The sequence below is a fragment of the Xyrauchen texanus genome, chromosome 18, assembly GCF_025860055.1.
Source record: "Xyrauchen texanus isolate HMW12.3.18 chromosome 18, RBS_HiC_50CHRs, whole genome shotgun sequence".
NCBI classification, from domain to species: domain Eukaryota; kingdom Metazoa; phylum Chordata; class Actinopteri; order Cypriniformes; family Catostomidae; genus Xyrauchen; species Xyrauchen texanus.
In genome coordinates this window covers 10,781,424-10,803,940 of record NC_068293.1, presented here as the reverse complement: position 1 = coordinate 10,803,940, position 22,517 = coordinate 10,781,424, and the positions used below count along the sequence as shown (strand labels likewise).

General features: G+C 36.7%; 1 protein-coding gene across 2 annotated transcripts in view; it reads right to left on the bottom strand.

Annotated features, from left to right (window-relative positions):
- Window positions 1-1,277: 1,277 nt before the first annotated feature.
- Window positions 1,278-22,517, bottom strand: part of LOC127658587 (glycogen synthase kinase-3 beta) — a 96,680-nt gene continuing 75,440 nt past the window's right edge. Inside the window, exons 4-11 of one of the 2 annotated variants that reach the window (XM_052147956.1) lie at window positions 15,894-16,004; window positions 13,486-13,616; window positions 12,339-12,445; window positions 11,753-11,850; window positions 10,272-10,379; window positions 5,918-6,104; window positions 5,647-5,745; window positions 1,278-2,189 (exon numbers count right to left, since the gene is read on the bottom strand). In XM_052147956.1, the coding sequence (XP_052003916.1) occupies window positions 2,119-2,189; window positions 5,647-5,745; window positions 5,918-6,104; window positions 10,272-10,379; window positions 11,753-11,850; window positions 12,339-12,445; window positions 13,486-13,616; window positions 15,894-16,004 (912 nt within the window). In that variant the 3' untranslated portion in view covers window positions 1,278-2,118. The remainder of the gene's footprint in view (window positions 2,190-5,646; window positions 5,746-5,917; window positions 6,105-10,271; window positions 10,380-11,752; window positions 11,851-12,338; window positions 12,446-13,485; window positions 13,617-15,893; window positions 16,005-22,517) is intronic. The other variant, XM_052147957.1, reaches the window with a different exon arrangement.

The window sequence follows — 22,517 nt, the reverse complement described above, 5'->3', positions numbered from 1 at the left end:
TCATCCAAACAAAAATACATCAACATGGTGATCGCTACTTAAAAACTAAAAAACATCTACAGAGATGCTAGAAATTAGTGTGGCTTCGAAGGAAATTAAGTGGTAGTAACTACTATAAAAAGACACAAACGTCATTTTAAGAGACTTGACTAATCAACAGCACTTGCAGAGGGTCACAGGAAGGGAAAGGGAGTGGTCTGTATTGTGTGATGCGAGGAAGGGGTGTGGTCTAGGGACAGGATGTGTATGGAAGCAAAGGCACTCCAAACGATAGATACACTATACATTACTAGTTATAGATACAATAATATAGCTGGCACCTACTGTACAGGTAAGATTGAACTATATGGCTGGAGAAAACTCCTTGTCTACCAACAAACAGTAAATGTTTTGCCCCCCCATTTAATCCCTCGTCTTTGCTTTTGCTCATTAACAGTTCTCAGGTCAGCATATGTACATAGCAGAACACACGCATACACACATTCACACGCTCACAAAATCATACAAAAACAAATAAAAAGTACAAGCCAGAATTTGGTGAGGAGCAACTGTGCTGTACTGTATATACATGTTTTTTTCTTTGTGTTTTTGTTGCATATTAAGACATTTGAGGAAAAAAAGAAAAGAAAAAAAAAAAAGGAATTTTTTTCCATATGCAGGTTGAGACAGGATAAAGAAAAAAAAGAAATATGAAAGTGGTTAAATAGTGGTTAAAACAACATGGCCACTTCAGTTTAACATCGCAAATGGAGCACAGGCTAAAAACAAATTGTGAGATTTCTATACAAACTAGCACATGAAATTGAATAATTCCTGTGCCACTTTGGTGTACAGACCCAAATTGATGCTTTATAAATATTTCTTCCTTTTTTTATTAGGCTGTGTGAATAAGAACGATGTCTACCATGAATCTGATTACATTAACACACAAGGAACAATAAATAACAAGAGAGGGGAGGAAATTAGGACAGGAAGGCAATCTATAATTCTCAATGGGCGAACCGAAAACAGCACGAAAAAGGGAAGCGTTTTTCTAGAGATCTGCTCCAGCAGACTGCCCAAGTTCTTAGTCATATACATACTGTATATATTTGGCCAGCAGCAAAATCAGCTGCTGCACTGCAAAACCATGATGAATTCTGAACGAATGATGCTAGATATATATCTAAATATAACTATATATATATATATATATATATATATATATATATATATATATATATATATATATATATATATATATATATATTTATTTATTTATTTTACATAATGCAAAGTAATATATAAACTGTATGTATATATCATACAAGAACACAGAGATGGAGACATGTTGAACACACCTCACCTGTCAATCAAAATGCCTGTCCTAGTCCTACGCCGCCCATAAAGTCCTGCCTTTCATTATAAAACAAAATAAAAACAGGATTAGCTTGAAAGCCTTTAAAACTCTTAAAACATCATGCCGTTTTCTCCGTTGGCTTTTTTGTTGGAACATGCGCTTTTGTGTAGCGTTTAACATTATAACACTTGTGTGATAACCTTGTTTTAAACAGATACAATTAGGATAGAATTAAGATTTGTGTTACATTATTTCCTCATTTTGTAACCTGCATAATTTTCACCCAATACATTTATGCATTATATATATATAAATTAAGTGTATATAGGGTGCTCCGAACCAAATTCAAGCCATGCGCTATGAGAGACCCCAAAACAGATGAAACGGGAGATAGAGGGAGTGTAAATAAATGAAACGGAAGTGGATGGATCTGGCTACCAGATTGCTTAGATAACAAGACTGTCCTCTGAGAATGAACAACATTACAGCTGGTCACAGACCAGGTTTTATGGTTTGACCAACACCCCCATCCCCCCCACCCAATTTCTCAGCGCTCTCTCTTTCCCTGTCACTCTCCACTGATTACACTAGACGAGGCTTTTCCGTGTATAATTTGGAACCCTTTCGGAACTTCATAATAAAAGACGTAAATGAAGATTGGCTCTTGCAGTCTGAATAGGCGTGGTGGTTACATGTTTCATATCCTGCCCATTAAGTTGGTGAGCAGTGGGGGTGGGCGTGGCCTCTGATGGTGGCTCAGGTCTGATTGGCTGGGGCACTCAGGTGGAGGTGTTGGAGGCGGAAGCAGAGGCTGCAATTGTGGTCTGACCACGATCTCCACTATTGGCATCTGGACGCAAAGAGAAAATACTTTTAAAACACATTTTATACTTTGAAATTCTTACTAAACACATAAGAACAATCCATCACGGTGAGCTAGAGTGGGCCAAAAAAGAAATTGGTCACTTTTGGATGCTTCACGACCCAAATGTATGAATTTCATTGAGTTCGTAAACAAAATATTAATCATAAAAGTTGCATTTTGTTTCTATTTAGTACTGCCCTAAAGAAGCTATTTGACATAACACATCCTCACATATATTCCACATGACAATATAGTAACTGCATTTACACATGATCCTGTGAAGAGGTTTACATTCCCTTGGTTTCTAATATGGTGTGTTGCTTTCTTGATGGTCAGTGACTGTTTGTGTAATAATTGTTCATGAATCCCTGCTTTGTCCTGAACAGTGAAGATGTACCCTCTTAAGAAAAAAACCCAACTACAGTCAAATTATTTGATTTCTCTGCATCTTCTGCACATTTGAGTTCTTCCCAACAGTGGCTTTATAGGAGGCACATATTTTGACAATTGAGGGACTAATACAGAACTATTACAAAAGGTGCAAACAATTACTGATGCTCAAGAAGGCAACATAAGATCAAAGGGGTGCAAACATTTGAACAGTATGATTTGTGTAAATAAGAGTAAATTGTGAGGTTTTATCTTTTTTTTATTTTTATATACTTTGTTTTTATTTTCTTGTAATAACCATTTTACCAAGTACAGCACTTTGGTCAACCATGGTTGTTTTTAAATGAGCTCTATAAATAAATATTGATTGATTGATATGTAGCTTTTGAAGGGCAGTACTACATAAAAAAAATAGAATCTCTTATAGGCTATTTGTGTGGAAACTTATAGAAACAAAATGGGTATGCAAACTTATGCACTTAACTGTATAGGCTATATTGTTTGTGAAAATATACATTTTATTTTTTATTTAACCACGTTTGAGCTTTTTTTAAATGTACAAATTCCATGTAGCCTATCCTATCCATATGATGTCATAATGCATGTGTAATTATGAAATGACTTCACAAAAAGTTCACAACATTGCAACCAAAATTCTAAATGCAACCCCCACCTCAAGTGCTTGTAATACGTAAAAAGTGCAGAGTAGCTGTCTAAATGTGACATTGTCTGATTTACCGCCGTGCTCGTGGGATTGAACATTACAGAAAAATACTTGCTTACAAATTGTTATGATGGGTGTGAAGCAGGACAAGAGGTGCGGATCCAAATGCGGTTTTATTGGGATAAACACATAAGAAATCAAAGGTAAACACAAATGAAAGTCCACGATGGGAAAACAGGAAACTAAAACACAATGAAACAGATAAACACGAGGAAACAATACGCAAACAAAACTAAGAACTCAGGTAAGGGACACAGACCAGGCTAGACGACATTCAAGAAATGAACAACAATCGACAGAGACTACACAAAGAACCGGGGTTTAAATACACAGACAAAGTGGAGACTGAACGAGACACAGGTGGAAACAATGATGAGTGCAGGCAGTGAGGGAGGCCGGGAATTGTGGGAAATGTAGTTTAACACACGGACAGTGAGACTCAGGGCGGACAACAGGGAAAACGTGACATGGACCGGGATCGGTGACGGGTGAGATGAAAAATACGGAGCGGACAACAAGGAAACGTGAAATAATCATGATAGTGAAACCGAGAACAAAGGGCAGACAACACAGGAACCTAACACAAATTCACGTGCTGCATCAAGAAAATTGTCTTAAAATCCTTAAAACAAGATACATTTACTTGAGAAGCAGCATATAAGATATTTAGACTTGCTTTAAGAGTATGTATCTTAAATATACAGTAAGTGTATTTTGTATTTAAGTGTATTTTGATCACATGGTTATACTTCTGCTAGTGCAATAAAGACAAAATATACTTATATTCAAGATCAATTCTCTTAAAGCAAGTCTAAATATCTTATATGATGCTTCTCAGGTCAATGCATCTTTTTTAAAAGGGTTTTTATATATTTATAATATTTATATTTTTTATATTATATTCAACATTCTCAGATAACAATTTTTTCTTCTGCAGTATAGTTCCTAAAGTAAATTATTGTTTTAAATGAGTTTTAGTTATTTATATTAGAAAACACTGTTTTGTTGCAGTGTATAATGGGGTGAAGACTTCACCTCTCTCATCTTTCTGTTCTCTTCTCTCCATCTTTAACTCTCAAAATAAACAAACTCTCTATTATTAATAAAGCTGCGTATTGCCAATTTTCTTCATGATAATAAACACACAGTGACATATATTATGATTCATTAAATCGCGAGCCATAGCATTATAATCTAGCTTTAGCAAAAGCGCGCTCGAGGGATGAGCATCCCCGCACCAGTGTGTGCGTCAGCCGGGTGCAGTTTCAGTCTCCCCCCGCTTAGATCGGGACATTCACACAACTCATAGAAGAGGCGCTGACCGCACAGAGAAATGCCAGTTTCGGAGTTTGTAGTATTTATATGACCAGCTTCCGTATTATTTGAACTTTAATAAAGCTATAACGCATTAAAACTGCATTTAAGATGTAACACCGGGGTGTTTCCTTTAAAGAGCTCCAGCTCCACTTATTCCACAACAAGAGTGCTTCTGTATTTACTTATTGGATATTTTTGTATAATTCCCTCATACATTGCGATCTACATCGTCTGAAGCTGTTTGGAAAGTTCTGAGTGAATCTGGACTGTGATCTGTGTAATTCTTCCTCTCCTCAGTCTGTCGTGAAGTGCAGTGCTGCTCTCACGAGTCATCATTAGAGTTTAATGTGATCTCATGTTACGTTAAATGAGATCAAAAGACTATTCGACAATGAAAATTATTCTAGACAATTTTTTATTATCGACGTTGTCGATAACGTCAACTAATCGTTTCAGCCCTACTCTAGAGGTTTAATCAATTTTTTCAGAAGTGATATGATGGGTGTGATCAATATTTAAATCCTTTTATGCTAGAAATTCTTCTCTTTTTCCAGTAGGGGGTGATATGCATGAAGAAGAATGTGAAAGTGAAAATTAAAGTGAAGATAGACTGAGCAGGGAGGAGAATTTAAAATATTGATCTGTTTCTCACCCGCAACTGTCATATCACTTCAGAAGACATTGATTTAACCACTGGAGTCATACTTTAATGCTGTCTTGTGATTTTTGGAGCTTTAAAACTTTGGCACCCATTTACTTGTATTGTATAGACCAAAAGAGATGAGAAATTCTTCTAAAAATCTTCATTTGTGTTCAGCAGAAGAAAGTAAGTCATACACATCTGGGATGGCATGAGGGTGAATAAATGATGAGAGAATTTTCATTTTTGGGTGAACTAGCCCTATCACTTTTCCACATCTAGAAATCACAATTTTAAAATTCCTATTATGTTTCTTTCCATGCCCTTGACCTGAAAAGGGTCTAAATGAGGGGTATAAAACAAGGACTAACCTGAAGTGGCAGAGGCGTTGGTGGGAGTTGAAGCTCCTGCCTGGTTACGTGCATGAGCAGGAATTAGGATAGAGGCCAGGGAGGGGTTACTGGACAGCTCTGAGTGAACGAAAGAGAGAGTGGAAGAATTACAACAGAAAAGGTATTTGCAGTCAGAGATTAAAAGAAAACATATGTTCTTTGTTGTTTATCATAAAATAATTGATACTGATCATCCTCAACATACATTCGGTAGCAAACCTTTAGCATTGAGTGTTGATAAATGTCAAACCTTGAGTTGTGAAGTTGAACAGGGATGGTTTCTCACGTCCATTAGGAAGTTTGACATTTGGATCCCGCAGTTCATCAAAGAAGGAATGAGCGCAGGCCTCTAGTGGGGTCAGTCTAGCAGTCGGTGTGTACTCCAACAGCCGGGAGCACAACGCAATGGCTTCAGGAGGCGTACGGGGCCGGAACACCTACAAACCAATCAGATGATGCAGTCAGACACCCAAACAACACAAGAAGTTTATTCACTTTAATTAGAAAACCAATCTAAATGCAGAATGCTTTTGCATTAATTAACAAATTATAATTAATTAAAAATGTACTTTGAGTGTCTTCTGAAATCAGTTTTAATAAACAGCAGGGGCCTCATTAATTAAACGCACAAAAATCTGAACTGATTCTAAATCCCATAGATATGATCCAGCATAAAGTGAGGCAGAAACGGTGTCCGGCAAATGAAAAACATGCTTACAAACTTTTTCTGTGCGCCAGTGACATTTTCAAAAAATATGTGCATTTTCCAATTCATTCTTCAGCCTCTCATCTGCTATTGTTGAGGATATCAATGAAAATAAATAGTTCGGTTAAATTATTCAAATGCAATGTAATAAATGGAAATAGCGAGCAGAAGAATGCATGTCTTATTTCATTCTGATTATACCATGTTTACAGAAATGTTCCAAATAATGTACACTCCATGCATGTACAGTAAATGTCTTTTTTAAATAAATGTTTAATGAGAATATGATTGGAAAATGACGTGTATTTAAAAGTGGTCAATGAATGAATCTAACATTAATTATGAAAATCACTGATTAGGTTAATGAGATTTATACACTTACAGTATATGGGCAGAAACAGTACATATACGGATAAATATATGGAAAGATGCATGTAAAGTATATGAGCAGAAACAGTGAAGTGACTCTGGCTGCACTCACTTTCTTCAAAGTCGCATGGCTTATACTTGACTTGCGACTCGACTCAACATAATCAAAACTTGACAGCGCCTTGACTAGGACTCGATCCCTCTGACTAGGAAAGACTTGATACCTTCTAAAACCAAATATCAGAGATGTGCAGCAAATCAACGATTCATTTTACCCAATAAACGATTCATTTGATTTTCAAATCTGCATTTTCACGCTCCACATTCAACCAACCAGACAACCAACCAATCAACTTCCACGAGAATAGGACCAAGTTTGAAGATCACTCATTTAAGGACGACACAGCCAAAATGATACCAAAGGTAATTTCATTTGGATATAAAGAATACATCATCGAAGGCCACAAAAGGATTGCAACATGTAGAACCTGTGGTTCAAAAATTACAGACGCTTTATGAACTGTGTCCAATTTTGTGAGGCATCTGAAAACCCAACAGAGGTAGGATGGGATTGTTAACCTTTACAGGTCAGCTAAGATGCAGTAGCATTTAACTTACCATATTAGCTGGGTTAGCTAGCTAGCAACTAGTGATGGGACCATATATTGACATTTTATATCGCAAACCAAAAAACCAAACCATAGAGGCAAAACCTGATATAGTGAAATTTGCAACGAACATCGAACATCATAATCTCTCTATCGATTGATTTGACCCCTACAGTGCTTTTTTACACTGTTATAGGGTTTGCTTAAGTCCCTGAAGTGCTTAAAATTAGCTTTTATACTTTAATACCTGGAAAATCAATTTTTTGTTAAAAAGTGCTTGAAATTAAAAAATGTCTTCCATGTAAGGTGTCCATTAATGATTAGGCACATTTCACATTCATTGAATAATGTGTAGTGGCAGGGCGGGGCCGGGTCGTGATTCTACACAACCGGTCCCTTATCAGGCTAATCATGCCTCCGAGAGGGATAAAGGCCGACGGCGGAGGATTGTGCGGGAGAGAGAGATAGTTTACAGACATGTCCATCATGTGTCTCTCTCTCCGCGACAATCCTCCGCCGTCGGCCTTTATCCCTCTCGGAGGCATGATTAGCCTGATAAGGGACCGGTTGTGTAGAATCACGACCCGGCCCCGCCCTCCGCCCTGCCACATGTGTCTTTAAAAAACCTTCCTGTTCTTTACAGCCAGATAAAAAAGTAAAAACAAATATTAATTTTAAATCACAAATTGCATTGGTGTGCTAAAAAAGAGAGACTTCACGCTCATTAAAAAACAAGGCCACCTGTGTGAGTCTGTGAGATGCTTGTTTCTTGTTAAAGTGACAGTGCCATTTTTGTGCTTGTTAAAGAGTTATTCCGGGTTCAATACAAGTTAAGCTCAATTGACAGCAGTTTGTTGCATATTATTGATTACCACCAAAAGTAATTTTGTCTCATCTATTCTTTTCTTTAAAAAAAGCAAAACTCAGTGAGGCACTTACAATGGAAGTGAATGGGGGCCAATTTTTGAACGTTAAAATACTGTTTCAAAAGTATAGCCAAAGACATAAACAATATGCAAATCTTTAACATGATTTTGTCTTAAAATCGCTTACTAGGCTTTTCTGTGATAAGTTAAAGCCAATTTTAACCTTATTGCCATGATAATATACTGTAATGCCAACAAACCCTAAAACCCTAACATGACTAAAAATGACAATTTAAACAATTTTACAGTTCAAATAATACACAACAGTTTTAACAGAAGAATTAATGTAAGTGCTTTTATAAAATTATAAGATTCACTTTTCTTTTTAAACCCTTCAAAACTTGGCCCCCATTCACTTCCATTGTAAGTGCCTCAATATAACCTCAATTTTTGCTTTTTTATAAATAAAAGGAGGGACAAGTCTAAATTATTTTTATGGTAATCAATTGACATTATGCCACAAATGCAATCGACTGAGCTTAACTTGTATTGAACACGGAATATTCCTTAAAGACAAACTTGTAACTTTCAAGCACATCCCTAGGCAGACAAATTGAACTGAGATCGCTCAGTGAAAATATACAGTATATCTCAAATGATATTGAACAGGGAAGTGATGAACATACTTTAAAAGCCTTCCTGATATGAATTAATATAGTAATTAATACTCTGACACTTATTTGGGCAAAGAGCACAAATTACTTGTTTATGACTTGAAACTTAAAGTTGAGGACTTGGATGCCTGTCTTCAAGGACCACTGCCAACTATAAACAAAATTCACTTTTCACATGTGTTTTAAATTGCATTCTGTCCCACCATATTTGTGGCCATTCTGTAGGATCACTCCTTTATGTGCTAATGATTTAAAGTTGATTTGCAATTTATAAAATGGGATGGCTTTAGGAAAAAAATGTTATGCATACAGACATTTTTTTATCATTTGTAGGAACATTTAAGATGATTATGCTCAAGTTTTAATAAATGAGACCCCATATGACAACTTGCCCCATTTAGGGAATACAAGTCCCTTTATGAATCTGTTAAATTTATCTGCAGTTTTTCTGGGCAGTGACAGTGGAAATGTCCAGCAACTTTTTTATAATCAAACTTTTAATGTATGTGTCTGTACAGAAAATGGCTTTATATAAATAAGCCCAATCTGAGAATATTTAACTGGAGCAAGTAGTGTGACAGCTTGCCCCGGTCCCCACACTTAACCTTAATCTTAATTTAAATAAGCACTGTATCCGTTTCTAAATTATTATTATTATAATCTAAATTAATTCTTTTTAAAATGGTGTTTTAGTAAGCTGACTCTGGTTCACATAGTGGAAGAGAACTCACCCTCTTTCAGGGAGTCACAAGCATTTGGGCATATCCTGTGTAGAAGGTAAGACTGTAGTAGAGGGAGGGGTTTAAATGGAAGCAGGAAAAGTCCAAACACACCCTCCAGTTCAGTCATGTACTATAACCAATAACCACCAGGGGGCATCTGAGAGACCCAGTTATAATTCATGGTTTGATAAATTGAATGTACTTGCAAGTACACAGCATATGTGCATAACACATTCATTTAGTATTTAATAACCTTTAAGCAATCAATACAATTAACATTTTATCTAATCTGGGTAATCATAAAAAGCAGCCTAATTAGCCTTTTGCATTTTTGAAAGTCACACGTGCACCTACGTTATAAAAAAAATACTACCTATGTAGGCAGCTCACTAGGTTTTTATACAGACCAACTATAAGGACACTTGGCGAACTTTCACAACAGAGCTATTAATATTTTTCTTGTTCTTTAATCAACCAGCTGAGAACATGAATGTCTAAGAACAATAAAGAGAAAAGAATATGAGTTAGGTTGGCAGGATCTGTGGGATACAGACGAGTTATGTAAATGGAATGGTGTGAAGACGACGAGTTGAGCTAGGTGGACGACGAACTGGAGTGAAGACGGCTGTGCTAGAAGTAGTAAAATAGTTGACCTGTACCTGTTTACTCACCTTAGTCCATGGGTGGGCCTTAATCTGCGGGAATTTGAACTCAGTGTAGTTTGGGTTCATTTCCCGTATCTGCTCACGAGTGGGAGTGCCCAGCACCTGGAACAAGACAAGCAGAGAAAGAAAGATATTCACCAGTTAAGCTAATATAAGCAGGTCATATTAAAGTTGTCTTGTTAACTTTTGCCCATAACTACATAATTAATTATTTAGCTAATTCTCAAAGCCTTCAATTAATAGTTTTTCTGTTTTTCCTGTTTCAGAGCATTTTTATAATCTGAAAATCCATCACAATATTATAAGATTTTTACTGATAATCCAAAAAAAGTTTATATTTATAGTGTGAAAACAGCTTATATAAAATGTAAAAAGTTATGACTGTCACCTTAGTTGTGCTGTCATTTCTACCAAGACCAACAATTTTGCCACTATGTTTTATTAAAGGTTAGTGTACTTGACCATCAAGGAGACCAAAGTGTCAATAAAGAGCATTCTTGTGGTGAAATATTATGTGATGTGTGAGCCAAATAAAGAAAAATCAAGGTAAATATCCATTTTTACAACACGGGTCTCTGGAATCCTCAATTCTGATTTGTCAATGTCGCCATCTAGTGGTCTGATATTTCTGAGTAACAACCGCACATCCACTTATCACACTCCTCCGTGTATTGCGAGTCATCTTTCATACTTCTCGTCTCACTGTGCGATCTCTACAAGTAAGCTAATAAAATAATTTCAACTCAAATCAATGTTTTATATGCATTTATTTATTCATTTAATATGAAGTTTTGTAATAAACTGGAAAATAAAGAGTCAGACAGTCATTACTTAAACAATAAACACCAACAGAACTGGAGGTGGAATCTGGCTGTTCAGCTATTTATTTCTTCTCACAAAATAACATAATGTCATGCCAAATCAATTATGTCCATTTATAATTTTTTTGTTTAGTAGCTGTGTAATAAGTGGGATAATGTACAGTCAGCTGTTTGTTACCGCTTCATGTCGTGTTCCTGATAACCCTTTTGTAGTTTATTCAGCTATAATGACCGGCTGACTGTACATTATCCTTTGTGAAAGTGTGAAAATATAACTTAATAGTGATTTTTAAGAAGACATTAGTCTTTCAAGTCAGCTTAAAAGTCAGTTTAAAATGTTGTGGCCACCACCGTGCTAATTAAGCACAATACAATTTTAGACGTTTCAGAATAATGACAAGAATGACAAAATTCTCATGTAATGCATCTATATTCACTGCTGAAGAAAGTGGACACATTACATAACCTTGTGAGCATTTTACTAAAAACAAGGCCAAAAGTGCCCTTAAATTTAAATCATGTTAACAGTCATGTACAGAACTAACCATCTGAACCTATAAGCTGCTTTTGACACAGCAATGTTGTCCTTCCTAAAATCGCACACAAACATTTTGATTACATCAAACAGATGAGTCGGTGTAGTGGCGCCAATACCTTGATGATTTCCACCAGCTGATCCACTCCGCTGTCGCCGGGGAAAATTGGTTGTCCTAGCAACAGTTCCGCAAGCACACAGCCAGCTGACCACACATCTGCAGTGAAAGCAGGTCAGAGAGATGGTGAGACTGATGGAGGGGCAAAGCTAATGCTTAACAGGGCATTCTTATTAGCCAGAGGTCAACAACTTGTACTCAAAACAAGACTGTATAGAATACATCCTGAATATAATCAGCCTAGTGAATTCACAGCATGTCCTTGCAATGACAAGTAAAACAATAAAACATAACACAAGGCTTTAAATATCAGTGGTAAAATCCACGAGTTGATTACTGACCCTTCAGTTCCACAATATTAGTACAGCCCATATTATCTGAAGGATTGGCTGACAGATATAGAGTTTTTATACTGAATAAAACTTAATGATAGTAAAAGAAAATTGCTGAAATTATATCTGAAATGTGTAATTTCTGCACCAGGGAAGAGCCACTAAACAGAATTTGAATTTGCATATTTCAAATGATAAAAGGAGTAAAAACACGCATAGACGATTATGGTTGTAGTATGATAAGAGATCGCATACCAATGCTGGAGGTGTAGTCGGTTGCTCCAAAGATGAGCTCGGGTGCTCTGTAGTACCGTGAGCATATGTAGGAAACATTGGGCTCTCCACGTACTAACTGCTTAGCACTGTGAACAAAAATACATATTGTCACATGTATGACTCTCTGATCGAGTAAAGACTCATCATCATATACAGTAAGCGAACACAGAGCACATTAACCTACAGTTCAACAAATAAACCTTGAGATGCTGAAACTGTAGTTTTTATGCTTTAAACTGCTTTAAACAAGTCAGTTTAATAAGTTAAATAAAATGAGAAATCAGTGCTTGTCAAGGTAGTAATGGCATTAACATTTAAAGTAATAGTTCACACACAAATGAACCCCATATTATTATTAGTCTTTACTAACTGATAATTTTCCTGTCTTCTGGAGCTCTTTAATCTCATTTGCCCTTGTGTTCAATTTAAAAATGGTACTTTTAGAACGACTTCAATTTCTATTTGTTTATTAAACAAAGCAATCATATTGCTTCAGAAGACAAGTTATACAGTCCATGTATCACATAAACTAGTTTAATGTTTCTTTAATATATATTTTGTATAAATTACTTTCCAGATTATTATGATTCTGAAATCAGTTTGGCACAACAAGCTAGCTTTCTGAAATCTTAAACTGATTTCTTTGTGTCGATGTAAAGTTGCTAACACATCTCAAAATATCTCAGTGCCACTTTTAGTGTGCATGAAGACTGCTGCAATATCTGTGTCCTCATTCATGAAAAATGTGCAATATTTTTGTCAAAGTCCTAGGTTTTCATTATCAAGCTGTTTTCTCGCTGTGGTCTCACATGACCTAGCTTTCTGTCAATTCACATAAAGCAAGTAAGAAATAGACATGTGAATATCACTTCGCCTAAAATCTTCTGGAAAATATAACCAGAAAAATATTTAAAGTGAGAAAGGCTGGAGTCAGCACACAGATATCTCAGAGCACAAAGAGGCCATCTGGAGACCTATTGAGGTGTAATATGGGATTTTCAGGGTAAACGCAGTCAAGTGATACTTTCAGTTCACAGATCCACTGGGACCTGCCCTGGACCTTTGACAGGTTATCAGAAAATGCACGGTCTCCAGTGTATTGGCTATAAAGAGATTACCAACTGACCTGCCAAAGTCACAGAGCTTGAGCACAGCCGTCTCTGGGTCCAGCAAAAGGTTCTGGGGTTTAATGTCCCGATGGCAAATCCCGAAAGAATGGATATAGGCCAGACTCCTGAAGAGCTGGTACATGTACAACTGCAGTGATTAGGACAAAAGAAATATCAACAATCAGTTTAGAAAAGGAATTATAAGAACGGGTCATAAAATATGACACATACTATCCCTAACAAGTTCAAGTTCAAACTCTGTCGACAGAATTTGTGGCATAATGTCGATTACCACAGAAAAATCATTTCAGCTCGTCTCTCAGTTATATAAAAAAAGGTGAAAATAGCAGTTACATTTACAGCCGTTGCACTAACAATGGAAGCACACAAAGCCAGACAGAAAACTAAAATTACACACGGTTTTAAAGGTTTAGCCACAAGACTCAAACACTGAGTGTGTTTACATGCACACCAATACACTTATAACATGGCATGTGAAATTATTTGGTAATATTACGGAAATATACATAAAACGTTTTAGCCAAATCGTTTAGATTTTTCGGATTGCGCAATATTTTTTCCCCCCATCAGTGAATCAAGATTTACAACAATTCATGTATGCGGTATATATGATAATGCGCACTCTGATGTAAATAAAGGCAATGTGGACTTGAAGCAAAGAGGAAAGCAACAACCCTTTATCTGCCGTCTGAGGGTTTAAGTCGGAAGTGAGGAAGTATTATGGGTTCCATAAAAGTGCAGAGGGATAGTTGGCTGAAGATGGTTTCCCTTTGTGTAAAACATGTGACAGAAAAGTGTATAAATAAAGTTTGTTTGTCATTCAGCCTGTTTTTGTAATGTAATTCAATACCATTATAATACCGTATATCATGATAAAAGATTCAGAAATGATCGTGACGTGAAAATGTTATGCCGTAACATGCCAACTTATAACTAACAAAAATCAGCATATTTAAAAATGTAAGAAATAACATTTAAGAAAACCATGTTTACATGAGATCAGAAATCATCTGATTATTCTGGATTTAATGTCAAAATGTAAACACAAAACTTGAAGAAATTGTGCAATCCAGTAACACCATCAGTAAAGGTATTTAAATGCAATGCAAAATTGGGGTAATTTGCAAAAATGTAAGTGAGCTGATTGATTTTTTGCTTGAACCATTTATGAAGTTACCCAAACAAAAATGTTTAAGGTCTTTACATGACCATGCATGTTGTCACCAACCGTAACATAAGAATGTGCATGTAAATACACTCAGTATACGTGTTGGCATGAGACTAGTGTGATTGAATTGCTAACTGATTAGTTTGTCTAAAGTTATATCCAATGTTTCAACTGGTACTGTATATTGTGTTACATTCGCACAATACAAAAACTACTAAAAGGGGCGTGCCATAGCTATCTGCAAAGCATTGTTTACATGCAGAAAATGCCACCCATAGAAAATTATGTTGGTAAGGCATTACCATAAGTTCATCCCCTTAGAAAAGTATTCCCACCTCAAAAATGACGATTTTGCTGTTTAAATATTAAATGTTTTTACGTAATAATTAAAGTGCATTAACAAAAAAAGCAAGCTTCACAATTCTGCTTTTTCTGCACTTACAATGTGTATACTTTCCTTGTAAGTGTGTTGTTTTCTTCGTAACGGATTTTTCCTTTAAAAAACTATTAAAATCTATTTGTTGTGGTAATCAACATTATGTCACAAATTCTCTCAATAGGGCTTAAATTGTATTGAACATACATTTGTTTAAATTATGTTTAATAGATAAGGTCTACACATACTGTTTAATTGCATCCCTATACATTTAGGTGTGCACTTGTGTGTGTGTTTGTTTATTCATGCCACATCCTGCCAATAGCAGGAAGGATGTAGCTCAGCACACAACACAAAGGAGTGATGATGTCATCACAGCAGTCAAGATAGTAGTGACGCAGAACTGCACAGGAGGAAGGGAAAAATGCCAACACACTCGACTAACTGGTCAAATACTCACCAGAAGGAACATAACCTCAGATTTTCATTCAAGATGTACACTAGTACACATTTCTCACGTAAGCTTTGTATCGCAGTTATGTGGTCACGGTTTCATTTTGGTAAATTTGGCAAAGGGGTGCATAGATTAAATGATTCTGAGGGAGATCAGATTGTCAAGATATTTACTTTAAAGCTATACACTGCAGCAAAATGCACCAAACTGTTTAATTATAGCCAGAAATGTATTTGTGAGATGTCCACATTTATTGACATAGATAACAAATATGATCAGTTCTGTTTTCTCTGTACAAATGCAGTACATATTCACTATAGATATACAGTGGGGTCCAAAAGTCTGAGACCACTAGTGAAAATACTTCTATTTTGCTTTTTTCTAATGTGATGCTTTATATTCTCACCTTTACATAAACCATGGGAAGGGTCTGCTTAGCACGGCTGTAGTGTCTTGCCACTCTGTACACAGTCTCAGGAACGTAGTCCAGAACCAAATTCAGATACACCTCATCTTTCTGTGGACAGAGAACAAGAAAGCAAATGCTTTATGAGTCAGAGAGCACACACAGTTAAAAATGCTCTATAGCACATCCATATAGAACTGAGTGAATCTATATATAAAGCATGCTTTGTATGGAGGAGGATAATGGCTCTGAGTCAAAGTCTATACTAAACATTTCCCATACACCACATCCCTGCATATATCTCTGTGACTTCATCATAGCTGAACTGTCAGCCTGTGTATCATTAAATAAGCTGCTATGGTAAATGCACAAAAACACAATTCTGGCATGATGTCTTTGTGGATGTGGACTGCAATGCATTGTGTCGAATTCTGCCTGAAACCAAGCGATGATAATGCCCGCCATCTATACATAACATAAATGCTCAGACATTGATGTCATATCCTGCTGAGGAACTAAAAAAAGCAGAACTGAATGGGGTGGCCTGCAGCACCACTCTGACCCTTTGTCTGATGTCACATCCCGTCTTTTACGCCCTTCTTCCTTCCTCCACAAGTCCCTTAAGCTCATAGAGTCAACTATAGAAGCTGGTCTTCATCAGTCTGAGCTCATTTACTGTAACCATGTCCCAAAATGTCACAGTGCAAACTGACCTTTAAATTACTACCCCAGTGATTGGTCGGCTGCTGGTCGCTCAAATATAAATGACAAGATACTTAAAATATATGAGGAATCTTTTTCTTCTCTTTGCATCTCTCTTTCCGTTTTGAACCAGATGACTGATAAGTGGTCTCTAATAACGGATGGTTGATTTCATTGACAAAAGATTTCCTAAAAAAAAAGGGAAAACCTAAACCAGCCCCCAACTGTGGTGTGCAGCTAAAATTAGTCCCAGTGATGACTCACTCTCCATCCTTGCTACAGCAACAGCAACTCTTCCTCAATTACAGCTGATGGGAAAAGCTTTGAGGTGATTGGCTCCTGAGATGCTCCCGCTGGATTAAGGGGCCATCAGATTGGTTGCTTGTCTGTAGTCACATGACTTTTGGAGTGTGTGACTGGATGATCTTGTGCTCACTGCACCATAACCTACATCTCCCTCAGCGAGTGAGCCACAGGTAGATACCCATGCATCCCCAGGCCCTACTATTACAGACTCCCACTAACAACTCCTATCAGAGCCAAGCGCACCGACAGATGATGCTGAATAAACTAATCTGTGTGCTTCTACGCCTTCACACAACTAGTAAAATTAGAGGTCGACCGATAGTGGATTTTGCAAATACCAGTAACCAGAGACTAAAAAGGGTTAAAGGAAAGAAAATGAAAACCGAAGACGAACACACATTTTGGCAGAACGCAACCAAAAATGGGAACAAAGTGATTTTCAATTGTTCTGGAGTAAAAAATTTATTTTTAAATGCTGATTTAATACTGATTAATTTTGTTCTGATAATTTTTTCATGACACCAATGACAAAGGGTTTATCACAGTAAATCTTTGAAACTCCACTACATGTTGCCCAAAAAAAATGAAACAGGTGTGTTGATACTGTAAGCACCTCCTTTCAGAAACGAATTAGCTAATTACCTAATGGCTTAACATAATTTTCTGGAATTTCCCATGCGGCTTAAAGGCACAGTTAACTTAGTGTTTTTAAACTTCTGACCCACTGGAATTGTGATATAGTCAGTTAAAAGTGAAACAATCACTACTTTCTTTGCCTATGTTGCTACTTTGTTGTCCTTAAGCCATTTTACCACAACTTTGTAGGTATACTTAGGGTCATTGTCCATTTGGAAGTCCCACTTGTGACAAGATGTCTTGAGATGTTGCTTCAATATATCCATATAATTTTCCTTCCTCATGATGCCATCTATTTTGTGAAGTGCACCAGTCCAAACTGAAGCAAAGCACTCCCACAACATGATGCTGCCACCGCCATGCTTCACGGATGGGATGGTGTTCTTCGGCTTGCAAGCCACACCCTTTTCCCTCCAAACATAACAATGGTAATTATGGCCAAACAGTTAAATTTTTGTTTCATCAGACCAGAGGACATTTCTCAAAAAAGTAAGATCTTTGTCCCTATGTGCACTTGCAAACTGTAATCTGGTCTTTTTATGACGGTTTTGGAGCAGTGGCTTCTTCCCTGCTGAACAGCCTTTCAGGTTATGTCGATATAGGACTCATTTTACTGTGGATATAGATACTTGTCTACCTGTTTCCACCAGCATCTTCACAAGGTCCTTTGCTGTTGTTCTGGGATTGATTTGCACTTTTTGAACTAAACTATGTTCATCTCTAGGAGACAGAATGTGTCTCCTTCCTGAGCGGTATGATGGCTGCGTGGTCCCATGGTGTTTATACTTACGTACTAGTATATCATTTGTAAATTGGTCCCAAGCATGAACCAGACTTGTGGAGGTCCACACATTTTTTTTTTTCTGAGGTCTTGGCTGATTTCTTTAGATTTTCCCATGATGTCAAGCAAAGAGGCACTGAGTTTGAAGGTAGGCCTTAAAATACATCCATAGGTACTCCTCCAATTCAGTGCACCTCCTTTCAGAAACAAATTAGCTAATTACCTAATGGCTTGACATAATTTTCTGGAATTTCCCATGCTGCTTAAAGACACAGTTAACTTAGTGTTTTTAAACTTCTGACCCACTGGAATTGTGATATAGTCAGTTAAAAGTGAAATAATCTGTCTGTAAACAATTGCTGGAAAAATTACTTGTGTCATGTACAAAGTAGATATCCTAAACTTGCCAAAACTATAGTTTGCAATATTAAATCTGTGGAGTGGTTAAAAATGAGTAAAAAAAAAAAAAAAGTGTACAACTGTATATCAGGGACTAAAAATGGTTCAAAGAACAAAAATGTAACCACATTTTTTCAACATAACCAAAAACAGGAATAAAGTGATTTTCAATTGTTCCGGAATGATTATTATTTTATTTTTTTAATGCTGGTAACCGGTTATAACTGGTTAATTTCATTCGGATCATTTTTTCATGAAACCAAAGGCCAATGGTTTATCACAGTAAATTTTTTGAACTACACCACTTCATGTTGCACAAATATTTTTTTATATTTGCTTTGATCCAGAAGGAAAATGCTGCATCACAAATTTATTTGCCTAATTGCCTGTTGTGGATGTCACATTCTGTGAATGAAGGACTTTATAACAAATAATAGGTCATTCTTACACAGATTAGATTCTGCCGGGTTTTGACTGAGAAGCAGATCTGTAATTAAATTTATACTTAACTGTAAATTAACTGTATGCTTGTTATGACTTCTATGCTGACAAATCCACCACACAAGAAAAATTGTAATTGCTTTTTCCCCCCGCTTATTTTGGTGAGGCAAGTGGCTTATTTTGGGCTTCTTGTTCAAGACCAGGTTGCTTGAGTCTCTTGCGAGATCTGGTAACACTGCAACTGGTATTTCGCCAACCTCTTAGTGCAGAGTACTGTCATTTTAAAAAGAATGTCATTAACTGTTCTTCTATTTTGTTCTAACCAGTAACCTTTTGGAACGCAGGCTGCGGAACTTCTGAACCAAAATGAAAAAATACAGTTTTTGCTCAGAATGAACCGAAAGGAAAAACATTCAGTTTTTAGTCCCTGATCCATCAGTATATCAATATATGATGGTATATAGGCCAAATAGTCTATAATTTTGAGTTTGTCTGCATTGGGTTGCTATCTGTGCCAACTTGATCAGTTAACAAAATTGGTCGTTCTGCTTAGTATCAGTTCCAAAATTGACCAATTTCCAGTCAATAATTTTATGTGTTACACGCACTGTGCGAGACGTACCGTCACACAAAAAAAACGGTATACTATGACCCTTAGACTATGATCTGTCCAGTGACAGACAGGTTTGCCTCAATTTAGATTAAAAGAAAACAGAGTGAGACTTGTGTGGCTGCACTGTAAGGAAAATTCTGCAGGCAATAAATATGGGTGAGAGAGATAGGATTTGTGCTTGTTAAGGCTCAGCAATCTCAGCTGCCCGTCTCTAAAGACTCTACTGTAACACCATCTCCTACACCATTTCATAAATAGACCGTTTTAACTGGCGTATGATCTGTCAGTTAAGCTCAAAGTCTTTGCTCACATCATCTGAATTTGCTAACACACCACACACACACACACACACACACACACACACACACACACACACACACACACACACACTTAGCTCTTGCTTTCTTTTAAAACCTAGTCGGCTGCCAAGTAGGCAGCATTTTAAGACATCTTATGCAGACTCCACATGTGAAGGCTGTTCCAAAAAGGTAGGCAACATGATTATGCTAGTGCCTAATACAATACCTTCTTAGACCAAATTTTAAGGCAGCACTGCTTGTATCCTTCACAAAGAAGACAATCTGATGATGCAAAGTGGACAACGTGAGAGAAATGTAATAAATATAATTCATTCAATGCTGAAAAGTGTTGATTATTGTCAATTAGTATCAAGTATTTTTGAAATCTACTTAAAACTGAATATTTAAGCCAATATGTGTTTGCTTTATATCTCATATATAGTTTTTATGCTTATAAGCATATCACATTAGCTTAGCAACATGCTAACAGCAAACTACACGTCTGTTACAAGACCCGAGGCCAAACTTTACACAGTATTATATTAAATAAATCACACCAAACTTATTTACAAACTTATTAACTTAACTTACTGCACTGTTTTCAATTGTTTATCTATGTAAACACTTGCTGGACGGTTGTCTTCGACCATTCCGGCGCTTCTTGCTGTTTTTTCTGCATCTCACGCAGGACCACCGCATTCTTTAGATAAGTTAAAAACTTGACTTAAACTTCATAAAATAAAATAAAAGCATTTTGTATTTGGTTAAGGCTTAAAATTTGATGTTACCAGTCAGGTCATGTCACACAGTCTCAGGTACGGGCCAGGTTCAAGTTTAAACTTGCCCATGCAGACCTCTACATCAAACTCTATTGAAACCAATTGTAAGTAGCTGCCTGTGTAGAGCATCCCAAATCAGTCACTAATTAGGTTACATTTCAGTTAGGATGCTGCCTTAGAAGTCAAATGCCTATGTAGGCTGTAGACAGCTAGGCAGCTCACTAGGCTTTTGGAAAAGAGCCAGCGACTTTAATGAGAATCATTTATAACTTGGTCTGTGATCGGGCTCAAGGGCAGAGTACTGCCTGCCTGCAATATTGTTAATTATGCACTCCAAAAATATTTTAGTCTATTTTTAAGATTTACGCATTTTAATTTCATAACAAAATTCAATCAAATTGAATTGTTTAATGTTTAACTAAATTAAATGAATAAAAAGAAAAACTTGGAATGTTTGGTGGAATGTTGCTATGAAATTGAAATGCATAAATGTAAAAAAAGAAAATTGAGTATGCCACTTAGTTGAAGGAGAGATGAGATGAAGCAGACAATGTTCAGACAAGACGGCAACTCATCTATGTCCAACATTCTCTTTTCAAGCCTGATCTTAATCCCATCCGCCCTCCCCAAGGCTACGTCATCTGTCCATGTCATCTCACCACATTATTTCTCCGCTAGGTGCTCTGGGCTCTGATTTCATGGTTGTTTACACTAGGCCTACAACCAAGCAGCTACAAAAATTAAAGCAGGGAGAAACTAACAGTCTGTGTGGTGCTAATGGGGGTCACATAGATGTGCATGTGTGTATTTGTGTGTATTGTGCATTATAACGTTATATACTGTAGGTTGTTTATGGTTGCCAACATTGCAACGTTGTGCATTAATATTGAATTCAACAAATGTGCAATCACAAGTGTGTGTAATTCTATTTTTTGGTGGGAGTGGTGGTGGCGTAGTGGGCTAAAGCACATAAATGTTAATCAGAAGGTCGCTGGTTCAATCCCCACAGCCACCACCATTGTGTCCTTGAGCAAGGCACTTAACTCCAGGTTGCTCCGGGGGGATTGTCCCTGTAATAAGTGCTCTGTAAGTCGCTTTGAGTAAAAGCGTCTGCCAAATGCATAAATGTAAATGTTAATCAGAAGGTCGCTGGTTCAATCCCCACAGCCACCACCATTGTGTCCTTGAGCAAGACACTTAACTCCAGGTTGCTCCGAGGGGATTGTCCCTGTTATAAATGCACTGTAAGTCGCTTTGGATAAAAGCATCTGCCAAATGCATAAATGTAAATGGATTTGGTCAAAAGAGGATCTTCAAAGGTTTTAAGTCTTTTGCTTTAAACTTGAGTGCTCTATAACGTGAAGCTGTTTTTGCTAATCTTTTGGTTTGCGACCATCAAGTTCTTGAAGAAAAGAAAAAACATTTAAATGTAAGGTACTTAATTCTCTAGGTTATCAAAAATAAATAAAAAATAGGCATTACTACATAGCTATGTGATAAATAATGCATGTTTTGGTTGAATTTCCAGCATAAAATAAATATATTTTGACACTGTATATCATTACCAAGATATAAAATGACTCGAATCGTGATATTGATTTTGGCAATAGTTGAGAAAGCAAATAAGGAGAAGGCAAAGATGAAAACTAGAGAAAGTGAGAAGGACAG